General features: G+C 44.4%; 1 protein-coding gene and 1 non-coding gene across 2 annotated transcripts; one reads left to right on the top strand and one right to left on the bottom strand.

Moving 5' to 3' along the window:
- Positions 1–9,482: 9,482 nt before the first annotated feature.
- Positions 9,483–11,171, top strand: LOC6615246. Its single transcript, XM_032724129.1, has one exon. It carries the CDS (start codon positions 9,483–9,485, stop codon positions 11,169–11,171), a length of 1,689 nt encoding a protein of 562 aa, XP_032580020.1.
- A 7,461-nt stretch (positions 11,172–18,632) lies between these two features.
- LOC116802370 lies at positions 18,633–18,697 on the bottom strand. The gene has a single exon (XR_004362712.1). It is a non-coding gene; the product is annotated as a U7 small nuclear RNA (small nuclear RNA).
- Between the last annotated feature and the right edge of the window lie 2,416 nt (positions 18,698–21,113).

Genomic DNA, 21,113 nt, shown 5'->3' with positions numbered 1-21,113 from the left:
TGGACCAATTGGCATCTGACAGGCGAAATCGAAATCGAAATGTTAAGTTACCCCCTAAAAAGGTGTTGTACACGGACGCACACACACACGCACACACTCACCTGTTCTACAAACAAGAAGTGGAGGAGCCAAAAGCCAAAATAGAAATAGGAGCAGAGACAGAAATGAAAATAGAAACGTGCTAAGTTCTTTGGACTGTTGTTGTTGCTGATTTTGTAGGCTTGTGGGTGCCCAACAACAAATTGCGGTACTCGTTATTATCATGACAGTTACACACACATTTACGTACAAGCGCGCGCACACACACTGACTCGCACAGTGCGGAAAACTGGAGCGTGAGGCACTTGTGTCATTTGTAATTGAAAATGAAAATGCAAAAACAACAAAGGGATATGCCAGGCAATAAGAACGGAAAAACACTCACCCACACAGAGGCACTCAAACAAAGAATAAAGACAAAACGGGAACAATGGTGCACTGAAAGAAAAGCCTGATAGCAAACGTTGCCTTTGGTCGGATTTCCTTCCCAGGTTTTTGTAAATTCGTTGAGAGCTAACTCGGAATTCTAGCTAAAGTAAGAAGAATTGACAAAGCCAATCATATAAGGAAACCGTTGAAGGCATACGCTAATATATGAAATGTACTCAAAATTTGCATATTGGCAGAACTTGAATAGTTAAAATAGTTTTAAAATATTATGATTTTATTTATATACCCCTTACTCATAGAGAAAACGATAGAAGGCAGCGCTTTCGACCATATAATATATAACTATGAAAGCTAGAAGGCTGAGATTAAGTATACAGATCCTAGAGGCATAGGCGCAGCGCAAGTTTGTAGACCCATGTTGGCCACTCTAATGGCCGCAATCCGACCAACTGCCGCGAACACACTTCTAAAAACTGTTTGTTTTATTGTTTGTCTTGCTAATTTCTATAGTTATACCCAAACCACGCCCTCCTCACACCTACAACACGGTCACGCGCACACTTTGGAAACATTTTTAAGTTCTTTCTAATTTTACTCCCAATATCCATCGATATCCAAGAAAAATGATTTCGCGTTTGCATTCCATTAGCTGAGTAACGGGTATCTGATAGTCGGATAAGTCGACTATAGAATTCTCTCTTGTTATTTGTTTCTTTACTCTGATATTAAAAACGCCCACGGAGAAGCAAAAATCATTTTGACCAAAATCAATATAATTTTTGCTAATTACGATGAGATATTTTTATCGTGTAGAAGAAAAGAGTGCTAAAAGCGTTGTGTTGCTTCTTTGACATAAATGCTGTGCAAAAAGCTGACGGAAAGCGGAAAAGGGGGGAAATCCGAGGGAGACAGACACTGATAGCCCCTCTCCATCGCTTTGCCTCGCAATATCTCTCTCCCTCGCTCATTTGCAGTCTTGCTCTTGGCACGCGAACAACTTGCAATTTATATGCCGTTAGCGTGCTGTCAATGAGCATGAATATGGAGTGCTGTGTGCTGCCAAGGCCACCCTTTTGCCACCCCCTGCCATCGTACAACCGTATCTCCGTACCATCCAACCCTCCCCCCCCACTCCCCACCCCCATCAGTGTAAAACGGAAACGCATTCGTCAGTTCCATCGGAAGGCACTAAAAACTAAGGACACACTAATCAACAAACATTTACGCTGACATTGCGTGCATATTAAATAAACAGTTTACTTTGCACAGGGGCTGCCTGAATGAACACAACCCGCAGACCACCCACCTCCACCCTTCGCCTGCGGAAAAGCCCATCCCCCTCGGAAAAGCCAAAGGCAACAGCGCAAGAGTTATTAACTGGGCCTGCCACGACGTCAACGTCAAAAGGAGCAAATGCTTTTGCCTGGCACCCCTTCTCGGCAGTCCCCCTCCACCTTCCACGTAAATTATATTCAGCAATTTATCATTTAAAAGTTTAATGTGTTTCTATAAATTTAAGTTGCATGGCTCAAGTGTCGAGCCAGGGGTCCACGGGCGTAGGGTAGATGGGTGAAGGGGTAGAGGGGGTAGAAGGGAAGGGAGGGGGTCAGGACGCAGGGGCGGAGCGCTATTAGTTGCAAAATAAATTGTTCCCACACAGACCAGAAACCAAAAACAGGTTCATGTTCATGTTCGGTTCGGTTTTGGTTTAAGTTTCGGTCCTCAAAAGAAGAACACCGCCAACTACCCGCACCCGCACCCGCACCCATTCCCATCCCACTTCTGGGCACTCCTTGCGGAACTTGCGGCCCTCTTGAAGGTCAAATGCCGTGCCAAGGTGAAATGGATAAATGCTTTAACATGAATTTCAATTGCCAATCGACAAATGGCCATTTGTGGGCGGCGGGTGGAAATGTGCTTCGAGAATAAACACCACTTACCACAACTTGGAGAAGGGCACATTCATTATAAAAGTCAACTAGAATATTTACACTCGATACCTCATTGATTGAAATCAGCATTTCTACAATAGATACATATTTATACTTTTAAACGATAACATGCAGCCCAGAAAAGTATGCCATTAGTGCGCCAGACACTCCCCACCACTGAGTTTTTACAGGGTATTATAGTATGATCTCAATTCTGCAAAGTGTCGAGCCATTATGTTTAACAATGGATTCTATGCTCTGCTGTGCACTAGTGGACGCATCTGGCGCCTCGGAATGAGCTGCGGTTGCACGGAGGAGTCCGATGCGTGAATGGAATTGCGGTGGATTCGGCATGGTTGAACCGTTGCCGGACCAAGGAGCCGTGAGTCAAGGGAATCCAACCAGGCGACGGAATTCCAGCTCCTGGGCATCCGCACAGCAGAGCACATTATGGAAACTATTTGCCACCTAGTGGAAGATGGCAAGCGGAATGGTGGGCGGGAAACTGGGAAACTTGGAAACTGGGCGGTGGAGGTGGAAAACGGGGTGAAGTTTGCCGGCAGAGTCGGCAGAGGGACACTTCACTCTGTCGGCATGTAATTTGTTTAGTGTGTGAAAATGAAACATTTTTGTTGTCGCTGCCACTCCCCCAATCTGCTCGCGCCAGGGTTTTCTGTGTCGTCCTGGAGGACATCGTAAAACACGGCGAATGATTGATGGTTTTTCTTAACGAAGAACGGGACAAACAAATGAAACTTTTGTTTCTTGCATAATAAAATAGCGTAAACAGTGGCGAGGGATGATGTGGGGGCAGGACTCACCAGGACTCACACACATACCAACCGAAAAGCGAAGACAGAAAAAAAAAAACTGGGCAGAAAACAAAGAATCAACTTACTCCTAATTCCTTATACAAAAGAATTTTTCAATTTTACGCCAAAATAAGTTTGGCCATGCCAGTAATTTTTCACCCCAATGCGGGAGTGGGGCCGAAAGTGCGGGTGGCTCCTGCCGGAGCCCAGGTTGAGGACTAACCGAAGCCTAAGTGCATCGTAATTAGTTGTAATCATTTCAATGTACCGACGTTTTAAACCCATCCGTGGTTGCAGGGGGTGGGAAACGGCCACAGGGGGTGGGATGGGGCGGCTGGAAAACCCTGCCGAGTGGCTCGACATGTTACCGAAAACCGAAAGTGTCAAAGCTTATAAACGTCAGCCATAATTATGCCTGCAGGATAATTGTTTAGACACATGAGCACAATGAAAACATGACATGGCATCCTGCGAGAATCAAAATGCGCCCACCGCCAGCTACCCGCCCCCCTTCACCATCACCACCTAACCACCCCCATCCCCCCGCACACACACACACCATGGAGTGAGTCTGTGTGTGTGTACTGATGTGTAAATGTTTGCTCGCACACATACTCCCATGTTTGCCGTGTGGATGGCTGTGTGTTGGTATCCTGGCTCTTGGCAACACTTGGGCAATAAACAAGCGCCCAAGGTGGCATGGACGGCGGGCCGGGGGGATTAGCCGGGGGACGGATGTGCGGATGTGGATCTGCATGAGGATGAGATGTTGTTTTTCCCGCCCAGGAAGCGCCGGCAGTAAAAAGTACAAGGAAGCAAGCATGCGGCAACCCCTATAACGAACACAATGTGGCGAGGTGAGCAAAAATAATAATTAGTACGCTTGCTTCGAAAACTGTTTCAAATTTGTGCATTAAAATTAGGTAGTTGCATCTCTTTTTCACTGATTTCATAAAACTTACGATATTATTATATGCAATTTAAACTGTGATGAAGAATTGAATTTATGATAGTTTTTCTATTTTTCAATTTAATATTTCGTAAAGAATTTAATCAGGTTAGAAGTCTTAAAACGTACCCATAGAGAGTAATACAACAGTGTAATAATATCACATTCGAATCATATTCGGGTGCTGTTCGAGTGCGAGTTCGTGAATTGGGCCACCGCATAAACGTAGAAAAGAGCAGCGCCGGCAGCGAGTCAAAGTTCATCAGAGGCGGGTGCTTTGATGAAAGGACGTGGGGATGTGTGTCATACACACACACAGGCACACATGTTAATTACTGTTATCATTATGAATCGCATACAGGACTAATTAGTGTGTTACACTTTCATTTATTGTTCAGGGGGCGAGCGAGCTGCGGTGACGAGGCTGACAACAACTCTCTTGTATAACAACCGAAATGCAAACACACACGTGCACCAGAGGCAACCATCCCCACCCCCTCTACCCATCACTCACACACACCATGACACGACACAACACAGCACAGCAGAGCGCACACACACGCTCACGCACACCCACGCATGTTAAGTGTTTAACATAATGAACACGCGTATTACGAGGGAATTAACATGACATTTAACAACGCAACCGAGACAAAACCCAACGAAAGCTACAACAATTTGTTGCTGTCTGTGATTAAAAGTGCGACATTCTGAACTTTTGCTGAGTAATCCCAAAACTCCGAGTCCAGATTTTCTTTACATTCTTTTTTAAAGCGAAAATCGTTTCCGCTTCCGGCTTTGGCGGCCTGAACGGATTTCTCGCCCTTTTCGGCCAGGCCCGTCGCATTATCGTCGTCCTAGCCACTTCTATTGGATTTTATTGTTATGCTTATGTGGCACTTTTCAGTCCGGTCCCTTCATTTTCCGCGATTTTCCTCCCCGGCTCATCACATTGTCATTGCATTCCGCCATTCTGCGCAAACTTTCTGGCCGAGTTCAAAGGAAGAGAGAAAGAAAAGCACTGCAAACTGTTAGCCAACTAAGTTTAAGTAGCTGCAACATAGATTCTTAGGACTTCCGCCAGTCCGCCAGACCGCGAGGCCACGACCATAGCCCAAGGAAGAATCAGGATGCGGCGCACAGTGCGCCAGGATACGCCATTGCACCTCGAAATTAGCAGAAACTGGAAGCTGGAAAACTTTAATAAGCGTACTCACAACTCGTGATTCGTGTTTCGTCTTTCATGGGCCAAATGTGAATGCTACGTAAAACCATAAATAACCTATTAAGGAGACGCCATAAGTAAAAATGCTTAAAAAGCTTGTTAGCTAATACATAATAATAATATAATATGGTCAAGCTTATTACTAATAATCTCCGATCTGTACTAGTAGGGAACGATTAGAAGCCATAGAAACAATTCTTGGTCTATTGAACAAAGGGCCCATAGTATACATCAAATTATTTTATTAATTTTTTCCAGTTTTTTATGATTTTAATGGACAGATAATTTAATCAGTTGAATGACATGCATTTAAATAAAAAACACAATTTGTAAGGCATGAAAACTTTGTTATATTATTTCACTATTTAAGGATATTAAGGTGATCAGACCCAATATCATTAGATTCCAATTGGCTTCAGATTAAATACATATCAAATTTATTATATTGTAAATAAAAATGAAGTTAATTTTATTATACCCGTTACTCGTAGAGTAAAAGAGTATACTAGATTCGTTGAAAAGTATGTTACAGGGAGAAGGTAGCGTTTCTGACTATAAAAAGCATATATATTCTTGATCAGGATCAATATCCTAGTCGATCTAGCCATGTCCGTCTGTCCGTATGAACGCCAAGATCTCAGGCACTATAAAAGCTAGAAGGTTGAGATTCAGCATACAGATTCTAGAGATAAGGACGCAGCGCAAGCTGACCCATTTTGCCAAGCCCACAAGCCGCACAAAACTGCCGTGCCCACGCCCACACTTTTGAAAAGTGGGCTGATATTTTTTCACATTTGTATTAGTCTAATAAATTTCTATCGACATGCACAAAAAATTTTATCACGCCCACTCTAACGCCCTAAAGCCGCCCACAACTGCCACGCCCATATTTTTGAACAGTTGGATATTTTATCATAATTTTTACATAACTAAAATTTCTATCGATTTGTCAAAAAACTTTTTTCCACGCCTACTCTAACGCCCTAAAGCCGCCGAACCGGTCACGCCCACACTTTGGAACAATTTTTAAATTTTTTCTCATTTTATTCCCCAATATCTATGATATCCCATAAAAATTATGGAATTTCGCGTTCGCATTCACACTAGCTGAGCTGAGTAACGGGTATCTAATAGTCGGGGAAGTAGACTATAGCATTCTATCTTGTTTATTAGTTATACCTGCTATTTTTATTTTGTATTCTTGTGTTAAATCTGACTGAAATCTAGCTTCGCTACGGTTATTATGTCTAAGACTTTAATTGGCCAGGATAACGACATATTAAGCTCGTTTGTTTGCGCAAAACCCGTAACAGATAAAATTAAAATAAATTAATTTAGCAAGCCCCTATAATAACATCCATTTAATTTAATTAATAGCGTTACGTACATATTTTTCAATGATTTGACAGCGAATCAATAACAAACTTAAACAGAACAAAAATACCAAACGCCCATATGGTAATCCTATCAGGAGCATTAAATAATTTATCACGAATTAAACAAATACGAGAGCATTTTTCATTAATTTTGCTGCTGTATAGTATGCGATTTGCTGTATGACCAGGGGGTGTGTGGGCGAACCGCGGCCGGGATCGGGGGTGAGCGGAGGAGGAGCGTGCTGAGCAGCTGGACAGGAGCAATCAAAAATGCAAAATGCAAACATTGTTCGGCACTCGCAGTTAATAAATGGCGTCAAAAGGACATGTCCGCAAATATGCGTGTGTGTGAGTCGCATTGTTTTTTGATTTTATTTCAGATTTAACGAATTCCCTTTCTTCTTTGTCCTCGACGTTGGAATATGCCAGCAATGTTGATGCTTCTCCTGCCACGCCCCCACACCCACACAATGCCGCCCTCAAAGCTGCGCTAATGTTGTGTGTGGATGTGGGCAGGAGTGTGTGTGTGTCTGTCCATTATGCAAATTAATTTTTGGTAACACCAACACCAAACACCTTCACTCACTCAGACCAACATTCGCAGAGGAAAAGCAGCGATAATAGTGTTTAGGCTGCCGACAAAAATTGCAACAACACCAACAACACCAACAATAACAACAATAGCAATAATAACGAGAACAACAGCAACAACAACAACAACAATTGAAGCGACAACAACAATGTCGGGCGCACCACAAGAATGACGACAAAGTGATGACCAAAAACGCAGTCAGCAACTTTGTGACCATTTGAACAACAAATTTTTGCACCCCCCGATCCCTCGATCCCCGACCATCAAGGTCCTAATGCGAGGACTATCGTCCACAGCCCGCCCCACTTCCATGACCATTTTCATTTCCATTCCCGGCCCAGTTGCATCTGCCCAGAGAGCTGCATTGTTTTGGTATGGTTATATCGCGGGGTGCAGATGGGTAAGATGGTCAAAGTGGGGCTGGACAGGTAATACCATTAAGGTCCAGGGTAATCCCTCTGTGAATCGTTTTCAAAAACATGGTCAAGCGACAGTTTTAATAGTGTACAAGGGTAGATTATTCAAATGTCAGTTATGGTGGAAAAAACTCGACAACCAAAGTATGATCAAATCTTCCAAAGAACTGGCGATCGGTCGAGGGAAGACATAAATCATTTTTAAAATTTAGTTTTAACGTCGGTCTTGGCGAAATCAAATGTGTTACCTAGTGTATTGACACTTTCGATTATTTACAATATATTAATTTTTTCCATATAATTTAAATGCACTTTAAACTATGGCCCCTCATCTGATAGTTTTAACGAAAGTTTCCTCACCCAGACAGCCTTGATCCAAAGCATTCGAAAAGGACACTCGCCGATCGCTGGAAGGTGGCTTTGCCAGCCCTGGCAGGTTGATGTGGCCGCAAAACACTCGTTCATGAATAAACTTTGCATACTTTGCAGGCATTCATGCGTGGCTATGTGTGTGTTGGTGAGGCCCCAACACCCCTAACACCATGCCATGTGTGGGTGTGTGGGACGGCGGGAGTTGCGTGTGTGTGTGCATGTGGTCGCCATCAAAATTGACAAAAATGCAAATTTATTTACAACTGCAGCCAGCGTCAGGGTCGAGTTGACGATGACTATGGCGATGGCGATGCCACGTGAATGAATGCCAATGGCAGCTGAAGGTTTAACGTTGTAGGATGGGAGCAGGGGTGTAGAGGCGGAGGAGGTCCACAAAACAACTCGGCAAAATCAACATGCAACACACGGACACAGATACGCGCACAGATACACCCGCAGCCGCACCTGCTCCCACTCACACACACACACAGCGACACACCGAGCACATTGCACTGACAGTTGGAGCTGTCAAATGTCGCAAGTGTATTTGAAAAACGCGGCGGCGAAATGCGCAAAACATTTCGCCTGGGAATACTTGCGTGGGCACCCGTCGCATACTCTCCGTTCTTTCCGACCGTTTTTGGCGGCCTTTCCAGGGGATTTTCGCCCAAAAGGTGGGCTCCCCAAAAAGGTGACACAGGTGAGTGGTCCACTTCGACCGAAGTAACCGAGTTAGGCGCACCGAAACAACTAGTTCGAAATGCGCTGATTTCTTGTGTTGTTGCCGGACTTTTCTGGTTTTGAGTCAGCTTTTATTGCTTGAGTTTGAAGGCATTCTTTTATCGGTTATTTTGATTTCGTTGGTGAATAGGGGTATTGGGAATTTTGAACGTTTTTTTAAACTTAAAATTCCGCATATATTTATTAGCATACACTAGTCGGCCTCAGTGTTTTGGCAAAATAAACGCTGCAAGTTTTACAACACCAAATTTTGTCAAAATAATACAAAGATCGGAGCACACCGTATCCAAAAACCTTATTCATAGCCAGCCATTTTTTAATCGTAGAAGTATGGTGATACTAGGGAGTAGTCCATAAACTGGACTATAGGATTCACTCTTTTTAGATTGAATGTCCTATTTATAGTGTACCAAGAAACATTCAGTTCAACGAAATATCCAGTTCCAACCTCATGGTTCCAGGGCAAATACTAGGGAGTTGCAATGCCCGAGCCACCACGTTGAGCAAACAATGCGACTGCCACTATGCAATCGTCCTCGGTCAATTATACCGGATGGCTCCCGATAAGGAGCGAGGTGCAGACCACGTTTCAGACCAAAGTTGAGAAGCCCGTCAGTCGATTCCTTCGATGTCGGCGACATGTTGGCAAGCTTGAACCGGATCACTGGTCTTCCCGCCGAACTGCTGGATCTCTACGGCCTGGTGGTTCACTTTCTGCTGAGGGGAGAGACCACACTGGTGTACTACAATCCCGCAGGACTCGACTGCAGTTGGAGGGTCCTGTGGCAGCGGAACCTGACTGCCCATCCGCAGATCGTGTGGCAGCGCAACTATTCATACCCGGACCTTTACGATCAGTTTAATGCGGAGCTCTTTGTGCTGGCTTGCTTGCCGATGGACTCCACAGCTGCAATTCAACTAGAAACCCTAGCCAATAGCCTAAACCACCTGCGTACGGTGGTTCGATTGCTTATCGAAGTGGCAGGTCCTGATCAAGAATCGCTGGCCAGGCAGTATCTTTCGTTTTGTCTGCGCCGGAGCATGCTGCATGTGGAGCTGTACTTCCGGGACTACCACCACTCCCTTATACTCTACTCCTTCCAAGTGTTTCCCAGTTTCGAGCTGATAATGCGTCGGATTTCAGGCGGTCAAGACGTGAAATTGTTTCTCCATAAATTGGATGATCTGAGGGGACATCGTCTGCGTGTAATTCCAGATCTCTCGCCGCCTAACACCTTCTTCTATCGCGATGCCAGGGGCGACAACCAGGTGACCGGTTACCTGTGGGACTTCTTGGCCACTTTTGCCGGTCGGGTTAATGCTGGTCTGGAGGTAGTTCGTCCCAGTTGGCGGGCGGGTTCGGCCTCTGATAGTTCCTACATGTTGGAGTACTCCGCGAAGGGCCTCATAGACGTGGGCCTGACCACCACGCTGATCACGAAGCGGAATCACTGGGCCATCCATCAGTATACCTATCCGCTATTGGTTTCCAGCTGGTGCACTATGTTGCCGGTGGAAAAACCATTGGCTACTCCAGATCTATTTGGACGGATCGTGTGTCCAGCGTTGGCGATGACCCTGCTACTCATCATCCTCGTAACCTGGCTGGTGGTCAGGCATCTGCGTTGCCTGACACGTTTGAAGAACTCAAGACCGGCGCGGATCGTGCCCCACCTGCTGGCCCTGCTCCTGCTGACCACCTGCAGTGCCCAACTGCTATCGCTCCTGATCTTTCCGCCCTACCACGTGAGAATAGCCAGCTTTGAGGATCTGCTTCGCGGTGACCAGAAGATCCTGGGCATGCGAAACGAGTTCTACGACTTGGATGGGGCTTTCCGGGCGCAGTATGCAGGCGTATTTCACCTGATTGACGATCCCAACGAGCTGTACGATCTGCGCAACCACTTTAACACAACGTGGGCCTACACCATGGCCTACATAAAGTGGCTGGTGATTAAAACCCAGCAGCGACACTTTTCCAAACCGGTTTTCCGTTGGTCTAAGGATCTCTGCTTCTTCGACTTCATGCCCACCAGCGTTATTGTGGCCCCCGATTCGATTTACTGGGAGTCCTTAAAGGACTTCACCTTTCGTATCCACCAAGCAGGTCTAATGAAGCACTGGGTCCGAAAGAGCTTCTACGATATGGTCAAGTCCGGCAAGATGAGCATTGAGGACTATAGCGATCTGGAGACTATTAAGCCCCTGAATATCCGGGACTTGGATATCGTCTGGCGGGTCTGTGGAGCAGCTATCGCAGTGGCCTCTGCGATTTTCCTGATGGAGCTGTTGTACTTTTACATCAACGTATTTCTCAATAGCTTGTAAGGTGTTTTTTGAAATTAATTATATAACATAACATATAATATTCAAACATCATTCGAAGAGTGTAGCTATCAATGCATATTGTCTTTACTATATAAATAAATAATAAATAATTTCTTTATAATATAAAATAAAATATAATCTTCAAACTAATGATGTAGTGTAATTGCCGCTACAAATGCTATTTTTGTCTTACAATACAATATTATTGATTGCAAAAACTTTTGCGTTCAGAATCCTTGGAAATCTGTTGGGTTAAGCCTGGGAAACTAGTTAAAGTTCATGGCGAAAATTGGAGCTGGCAAATAAAATATGGGACTGTGGAAAACGAATACGAAAACGAAACTTGACGCCAAGGAGATACAGTAAAATTAGCTCTGTTTGTTTTCCTTCAAACGCAACGAAAAGCGATTAAGTGAAAAATTCTGTACGCTTCGGAAAAGCGGCGTTTGGCGGTGAATGTCTTCTGCTCGATTTGCTGGCAGCGGCAGCATTCAAATTGTGTTTGCATTCGTCTGGAACAGAGGGAAAACTTTTATTCTGTTTTCTATTTTACTTTTACTTTACTGCTGCAGCACGCCCAAGGTCGTCGCGGAAGAGGCGAGAGGCGGCGCGTCAATTGGAAAATAGCCCGCCAAAAGGTCCTTTAATGCCGAACTTTAAATTGGCGCTTTCTTGCGGCCACATGCCGTACATATGGTTCATACGTAAGTACGAGTACAGCAGTCTGTACATTAACTGCCGATATTCAATGCCGACCGCCGTCCAAGTTCTCGTCCTTGTCGTCCTTGTCGAACTTCTCCTCCCCCGCGCTGCCGGAAGTGGCGATGATAACACCCCAGAAAGGAAATGAACACTTTTTGGGCAATGGGGCGCGATGGAGTTACTGCAAACAACAACGAGAGAGTTGGTCACGAGACCAACAACATCGCCGAATGCCTATATTCACTCCACATAACAATGAATAGGGGACACTCTTGCAAGCTTCTAACTTTTATTGATCTCTGTTTAGTGAGCTTCGAGTGCTTGGACTTAAGATTGAAACTTGATTTAACTAAATTAAGCCAAAAAGGTAACTAAATATACTTATATCATTTATTTGAACGATGTGAAAAGTGGTCGATATAAGCTGACAACTTTGATTGCAGAGTATTCGGTGGCTGGGACTTCTCTTGCTTCCCCGCCCCCTTCGTTATCGGTTGTCTTCGCCTGTGACCTCTGGCACCCACAACCCCAGCCCATCCCCCCCTTCCCCCTATACACCACCACTCCTTTCGTCTGCAGCCTTTGGGCGTAAATTTTATTGAGGTCGAATTGAAAATGTGGCCAAGTGGGCGAAAGGCGTCAATGGGGGATGAAAGGTGCACTGTGCAGGGGTGGGCGGAATGAAGCGCGTGCCCGGAGGGGGCGGGACAAGGCGGAGGCTGTTGTCTGAGAGCAGCAACAGTAACAACAACAACAACATCAACAACAACAAGCGAGGACAAATGTAACGAAAATTAAAAGCATTTTATGTGCAAATGGCGCGCGGTGTTTAAAACGAATGCGAAATGTGGTAACACGCGATTTGGCGGCCCCAGCTGACAACTCCACCTAAACACCAACAACAACATAAGTAACCCATCCCCCACCCTCCCACTTGGGACTAACCCACCCACCGACCGGCAGAGGCACCGCCCCTCTACCCGCGGCCATCGCAGTGCGTATAATTTATGTGGCATTTAATGAAAACGGAATTGAAATTTAGTGCGAATTTATTAAATGATTTTAAATTGATGTTGGCCTGTTGGCCCCCAGCCGAAAAACATTTAAATTATTGGCCGGGTGAGGATGAGTTTTGAGGTTGCTGATGACAGCCGCGCTGCGAAAGTTCGGCGGCGGAAGTTCGGGGGGCGGGTCAGCGCGCTTGTTGCTGTTTCAGCGAGTCGAATCGAAGATAATTGCATTTCGAAAAATGTACAAAATGTGCGACTAGGAAAGCGCGGGAAGTTATTTAACAAATAAAAAGTTATATTATCGTATAACTTTAAAGCACACTCATTACTCATTACACTGTACAAGTTAAGTGCCTACAATTATCTAAAACTTAAAAGTCTAGTAACGCGCGACTTGATACTTGCTACCTATAGCGAATTAGTTGTAATTGAAACAAGTAATTTGGTTGCATAGCTTCGTAAATTGGGGCTGCGAATTTTCGAACGGCTAATTAAGCGTAATTCATCAACTCGGATAACAATAAATGGAAGTGGGAGGCGGCAACAGGGGGTGGTCAGAGGCATACTAAAAACAAAATGCCAACTGCACTAAAAGTGAAAATTGCGCATTAATTATATATAAAACGAGAGGAGACCGCGCATCATTAGAGTCGCACAATTAATGCGAATATTGTTGCACATGCAACTCACTCTGCGCCACGTGAAAAAAACCGCAGAAGGTAAACTTTTGGGCCAAATGGCCAATGCTCCTGTTTGCGGCTCGTGTGTGCAATTAAATTGTATAATTTTACAAAATTAACAAACAAACAGAGTGAAAAATTGGAAAATCTCTCTGCAAACAAACGGTTAACATATGTGCGGCAGTGGCAGTGGCGGTGTCCTGTGTGCGTGTGCACCCGAATCGGAATAATTTCAGGTGTTATTAATTTTAAAAAAAATACGCCCTTAATTATTCACATAAATAATGTAAGCCCCCGGACGGACGGACGAAAAGCGTGGGCGGAACGCGCGGAAAATACTGCTCATTATTCACATTTGTCGAGCATTCCATCAAACTCGGATTGCAATGGTTCGAAGGACCTCGAAAACGGGACACATGACCCGAAAGGATCAGCTGCAATCGGTTGATTTTACAGTCGCTCCTCGCCTGTAAAGTTAATTAAAATCGGTAAATGTATCTAGCACCCACGAATTACAAGTTTACACCTTCATATATTCTTGAGTGCTTGAATTGCATTGAGATCTGTTTTATTACCTACAAATATGCCTGCAGCGATCTTATCGATTTGGGTGTAAATACATTTCCATTTTAAGATTAAATAATGCTACCATCAATTTTTTATTGCAACAATTAATTGTTCATTGATTGCAGTGCCGTTATGCCCGGCCAAAGGCCCTGCCACACAATTCATGGGCCGTAAAAAGGCCATGAATAATAAAGTCGGACTGCAAACTGCTCACTTACTTTTTCAGGTCGAGTTGGCTGAATCATTAAATCCGTCTGCGGCCTGTTGACAGCACTTATGCCTCATCATCGCCATCATTCGCATCATAACCGACTCGGTCGCATTGTGGCGACATTTTTGGGGGCTGTGAAAAGCGGGGAGTGGAAAGTGAAAATCGGCCAACAAGATACCCAACGTGGGCGAAAATAAAGACCGCAGCGCCAACAATGACAACAATTGACCAACCGACCGACTGGGGGTGCGAACAATCCCCGGCTAACCCCGCTCCACCCCCTGCATGGTACCCTGCACCCACCCGCTGGACTTCCCTTTTAATTCCGAAAATACCGCCAAACGCTGCCGCAAAATGTGAGTTATTAAAATTGTGCAATATTTGTTTGCATTTTGCCATTCCGTTTGCCACCGCCGCCGCTTGCCGCTTGCCGCCTTCCCCCTGAAGTGCCATTTCTCTTGGTCCACTATTTTCTTTTTATTGTTATTTGCATTTGCTGTCGCCTATTGTGCACTTTCCTACTTTTCTTTTCGGTTTTTTTTTTTTGCAGGTTGCACCGCAGGTCGAAGGGGCGGATGAGCACAAGTCGGCCCAGTTTTTATCCTTTTCTGTTTCGGCATTCGGTGCGCCTAAATATGTTTTGTGCCCTCGTTCGAATGCTAAACTCTGCAGTGGAAATAAAGCCGCACAGTGACTACGTGACTGCGTCCAGATCATAGATCGATCGCAAGTCCAGAAAAAGATTGCCAAATATAGATTAAAAAGCCAATATGGTCAACTATAAAGTAGCCTAGTAGCAGCCTAGTTCTAAGACGTTTCTCATCTGGCAAAACTTTGGTTTAGACCCAAAATTTAACAGAGAAAAAGAAATGAGATTTGATTTTTAACACGGTGTTAGACAGACTTTACTGATTGATAGTTACTCTTCCTCCTACTTACTAAAGTAAGGCGACACTCTACCTACCCAATTTAGATGATACAAAAGACCCACTTTGATGAGGGCTGATGAGAGCTTAATAAGGGACCAGAGCCTGGCCACGGTGATTACTCGCATCCACGACCCGCCGCCACGCTGCAACAAAAACCGCACCAAACGAGAGTGGAGAATGCAACAATTTTTATTTGTTCTCGCGTGGCCATGTCGCTCAAACGTTTTGGTTGACATCCCATCAACGTGGCTGTCTGGATTTCGGTGTTTGGTATTTGGAATTTGGCCCCTGGCTGACTTCTAATGGCGGCACACACACACATGTGCTTCCCTGCTTCAGTGTGTGAGTGTCCGGACATTCATTATTGCTCCCTTCATTTCCCACTGTGTCTGCATCTGTATCTGTATCTGTATCTGTATCTGTATCTGTATCTGTATCTGTATCTGTATCTGTATCTGTATCTGTATCTGTATCTGTATCTGTATCTGTATCTTATCTGTATCTGTATCTGTATCTGTATCTGTATCTGTATCTGTATCTGTATCTGTATCTGTATCTGTATCTGTATCTGTATCTGTATCTGTATCTGTATCTGTATCTGTATCTGTATCTGTATCTGTATCTGTATCTGTATCTGTATCTGTATCTGTATCTGTATCTGTATCTGTATCTGTATCTGTATCTGATCTGTATCTGTATCTGTATCTGTATCTGTATCTGTATCTGTATCTGTATCTGTATCTGTATCTGTATCTGTATCTGTATCTGTATCTGTATCTGTATCTGTATCTGTATCTGTATCTGTATCCATGGTCTATCTGTATTTGTATTTGCGCCTGTATCTTCCCGCTGTTTCCTCCATCTTGGTTTTATTTCTGCTGCTGCATTGTGGCACTTATTAAAAATTTTGTGGTATTTTTTCTGGGTTTTTGTTACAGCAGGAACCTTGGAGCCTTTGTCTGTCCACCGAAGCCACCCACAGTATGGGTGATGGGCGGTGGGTGGTAGGTGGTGAGCGGTTGTTGCTTTGCGGGGGAGTGCGGCTGTGGTGGCATGGCTAGAAAAGAGAAGGAATCTTCTTTTGTTTATTTATCTTTTCGCTCGGTTTCGAATAACAAATCCTTTTGGCTTTACACATATTATGCGGTGGCAGCCGAGCAACACAGCCGCAGCCCCCAGCAAGCCCACTGTCATTGTGCAAAGTGCAGGCTGCCGCCGTTGCAGTTGACTCCACTTTTGTCAAACGTATTGTTTTAAGCTGAACCGAGCCCCTCATTCGCGGGGAGGAGTGGAAAGCCCAAGCCGATCCCAATTCGTTCTGCTGCCGGTTTTTTCTTCTTTTCACTCGGCGCTTTCCCCGTGGCTTCCACTGCGTGTTTCTTTCCTTTCAGTCCTTCCTTTTTTATTGTTGCCGCAGATTGTCATAGATACAGATGCTAACGGTCTGCTCTTCCCGCCCTTCCGTCATTTAACCCTTTTTTCTGCGCCTCTGCCCGCCTTAGATACATTTTATTGTTTTTGCTGTGGCGCTTCTTCATCAATCTTGGTTCTTTTTTATGCCTTCTCTCCAGGGACGTAGGCAGAGGGGGGCGGCAGTGGGGATAGGCAGATTTCTATTGTCATTGTCGCGTTTGCCTCGCATCTAACAACAATTTCGCATTCATTGTTGTTGTCTAACTGCATAAATGTCAGCATCAGGCCATTGTCTCAGCTCGCAAGGGCTGCTGGTTCCCAAACTCATTACAACATCATCGTCATCATCGTTACTACCATTATCATCGGCGAGGTGCGCGCTTAGCAAACACAATATATCTTAAAGACTTCGACCTTTCGACTTTATATCAAAAATTGTCAACAAGTCGCGCAAAGTCTTAAGGTACAGATTCTTTTGTGAAAATATATTAAGAGCTTTAATATTTACATTTTTAAAAATGATATAGAATACTTGTTCTTTCTATTTTATATTTTTCCTATTACCTTCTACAACAGAAATAAATAAAAGCAATTTCTTTTTTATCTAATTGAGATGGTCTACCAAGTGTATGAAAATTGAAAAGAAAACTTTCTAAATAATTAAAGATCAGATATTTCGAAAAAATCAAATGGATGTTATAATTGTGGCACGGGTATTTCGATTACGAGGTTTACCACCTGCACGGCGCAAATCTACTTTGCGGAAGAATGTCCACAGCGTTCTTCGATCGGGCTTAGGTTGCAAGCCGATTTGAAATGGCTGCCTTATCGTGCAGCTACGACCACACTGGCAGAAAGTGTGCCTTCTAAGCAGCTTTGTTCACATTTCCTCCTTGGCGACTTTTGCTGCCTAACCCAACGGACTTCGCCTGGGATTCCCCGGTCAGGGTGATTGTTACGGCCAAATACGAAGCGCAGCAGGCGGAGAGGCGAAAGGGCTTAAGCCTGTCAAACTGTTGCACCTTAAATTGCGACTCTTATTCCCCGAGTCCCGGCTGTCGACTCTTGGTTCCTGAGTCCCAGGATACCAGGGTCCCAGGTTTCTCTGGCCTGGCTCTTATCGCGTCGCCAGTCCGCTCTTCACGCTCCAGAAGCGAAACCGGATGTGACATCCTTTTAAAGTCGGAAGTACTTATGCTTAAGCGTGCGTCCACCAGCGACGACGTCGTCGCCAGTCCTTCGGCCCTTTAGTCCTTTAGGCGTCCTGCCCCCCTGGCTGTCAAACTGAAATTCCGTCCACCCCGACACCGCGAACTCCACTTCCCCACCGCCCTCTCGTCGGCTGTCTTGCGTCATTTTTGTGCTACTTAAAAATTGTTGGCAACATTAAAAACGCCATCAGCTGTCCCTGTAGCCCTGCACCGCCTTTCCGATCCCATTCCCTCCTGGTCCTCATTTCAAGTCTTTCTACGCCCACATTTTGGACGAGGGCCGGGCCAATATGATATTCTCGGTTGCAAATACATCATTTGGACGGAGGCTGACGGTCCTGAAAAAGTTAATTCACTAAGAAGGCGACTAAAGCTACTGAGCTTGGCTGGAATCGGGATAAGTAAAGTTAAATGAGTCACTCTTCAAAATTTGACATGATGCATCTTCCTTGTTATAGTCATTAGATTATAGTAAAGTCGAAAGTACATTAATTTGCAACATTTATATAGCTTAAAAAAACAAGAGAGAAGGGCATAGTCGAGTTTCCCGACTATCAAATACCCGTTACTCAGCTAGTGGAATGCGAACGCGAAACTTTATAATTTTCTCGACGTTCCTTCGGACAGACAGACGGACAGAACTAGATCAACTCTATTGACCCTGATCAAGAATATATATACTTTATATGGTCGAAAACGCTTTATTCTACCTTTTATATACTTTTTTTTTTATTTTAAACGGGAACACTCAATGCCTAGACAAAGGATCTCACCAAGACAAATTTCAAAGAGAATCAAAATTTTCAATTTTTTTTTTAACGAATAGAGAATATCCTTTTACTCTACGTGTAACTGGTATAAAAACAAGTGAAAATGAACGAGAAATTGCAGTGACTACTTATAAAATGTAATGTAATTCTATATAATAGCTTATTTACTAATTTTTTGACCGATTATACGTGTCCTTATGCTATTGAAAAATATGTTGAATGTTTTGAAATTAAATATTTAAATATATTATTTATTAATTAATTAATATTATTTTATCCCTTTCATTTTTTTCCTAAGCTATTCGTAATCCTATCAAAAATGGAGCTGAACAAGATACTTATTTATGAAATCAATAATGATTATATTATTGTTGGTTTATCAACTAGCTGAGATGCCTTTTTGTTGAAGTATGATGCTAGTATTTGGTCAGCCACTGTACGTGCTTATGTACCCGCTAATGCCCATTCCAGATCGATCGAAACGCCAACACTCCTGCCCAGCTCCTGACCAAATCGCTTTACACCCGCCACTCGAACTTCGAACAGCATTTGGAGCTGTCTTTACGGCTATTTAAGTGCCGCGGTACCAGCCGGAATGGAATGCCAGTCCTGTTCAGCTCAGCTCAGTTCAGTTTGGTTGGGGTCCGTTCAGCCCGAGTGGTCGTGGTCCAAGGATTCCCGACTCCGATTCCGATTCCTGCCGGGTGCCCCGTATTTATTGGAAACAGACACGCGACCGCTGCATATTTTATAAGCGCTAATGTCGGACGCGGTGGAAGTCCCCCAAGGCCCCCGGAGCCACCAAGAAGCCACCAAAGAGCCCCACGAACTGGCAGGACACCCGGAGCTTTCGGGGCTCTCGTTACAAATTGTAATAAACCTGCACATCCGCTGCCATTAAGTGACTTCTAATCAACTTTATGGCATCATTTTTTCAGCAGCCAGGCGAGGGTCCAGGTGTTAATGATTCAATAACATTAGCCTTTGATAGCCGCTGGCGTTTGCGAGACAACCACCGACATTAACGTGGTTACTTCCGCTTTATTGGGTTTTTTTTTTCTTATTTTTATAGCGGTAAGAGGACAGCTTCGAATGGCTGGGGCTGGTCAATTGTTGCGTGACTTTCAATTTGTTAAACATTTTCGCCCGTAATGGGAACAGTCGGTCGACGGCTGGGTGGATGTGGATGGGTGTCCTTAATGTATGCCATGATTTTTGCCTTTAAACCTAATCAATTTGCCTGTCTGGTGACACTGCCACCGACCGGAAGCTGAAGCTCACCCGCTCCGAGGCACAAGTCCGATTCGCGGGCATTAAAAGCAGTCATTAACTTTTAAATGAAGCAACGGAAACAAGATAAGCACGTGAGGTGGCAGGCGAACCCGCGACCCTCTGATCCCGAACCGCGTCCGACCCCCGCCCACAGCCCACCGCCACGCCCACCACGTCGCCGCAACCAAATGACCCATAATTATTCAATAAGAAATAATAAAGTGTGGGACAGAGGAAGTCGCAACGAAAACGGGGGGCACATATTTCCACTGATGGACACGCCAAGGCTCAAAGGATGCGGGGGAAATGGGAAATTGGGATTTTGAGGGTACACTGCAAAAAGAACCCAAAGCTCGGGGGCTCAGCAAATTGAACACTCTTGCGGGGTCTGTATTAGACATATTAAAAAGTTGTTTGTAAAAAAACAACGTTGCATAAATGAAATTTTAGTTTTAACAAATCTTTGATTTGGGCTTCAGATTACAGGGCTTGGTTTAAAATATTTTAATACCACCTGTTACATTACCTACTGACAAGAAATATAAAGTAGATTTCATTTCGTTTCTAAGTTTAATTTTTTCTGTGTAACTGGTATTTGTTGACGTTGACTCGGGCCAAATGATTGTTGCGTGACTGGCAAGTTTTTTTCAATGAAAATTCCTTAATTTGCCAAGCCATAAGGTCCTCCGAACGCCCGCTGACCCGTGACCCCTGAACTCCGCAACGCCCTGCGGCAATGTTGTCGCTGTTAAGTAGTTACATTTTGTAGCGATTTGCCAGACAACACCAATATAGCATCAAACACAAGGGACGGCACGGAAAAATAGGGATTTCGATGGGGGCAGGGGCCAAGTTTGTTGATTTCCGAACATCAAATTATAGCCGTGAAAGTCGGGACCTCACATTCTACTTTCGAGGGTAGGGGAATGCGAAAAGTGACTGATTGGGGACTGGTACTCAATCTCGATAACTTCCCCACGAGAGTGACTGACCTCTCGTTCTCTAGAGCATTGAATAGTTGTTGCGTTAAAATATATTAAGTTCATAAATGTAGAATGCAGGCTTGTAGTGTTCTGAGCATTTAACAAATCATTAGTTTAGTTTCCAAATACCGGACGAAAAGGACTTTGCCATAACTACTGAGGTCGCGATTTCTTTCGTGAACATTCAACACGAT

The sequence above is a fragment of the Drosophila sechellia genome, chromosome X (genome assembly GCF_004382195.2).
Source record: "Drosophila sechellia strain sech25 chromosome X, ASM438219v1, whole genome shotgun sequence".
Taxonomy (NCBI): domain Eukaryota; kingdom Metazoa; phylum Arthropoda; class Insecta; order Diptera; family Drosophilidae; genus Drosophila; species Drosophila sechellia.
Note: the sequence above shows the minus strand (reverse complement) of the source record. Positions and strands in the feature narration are given on the sequence as shown.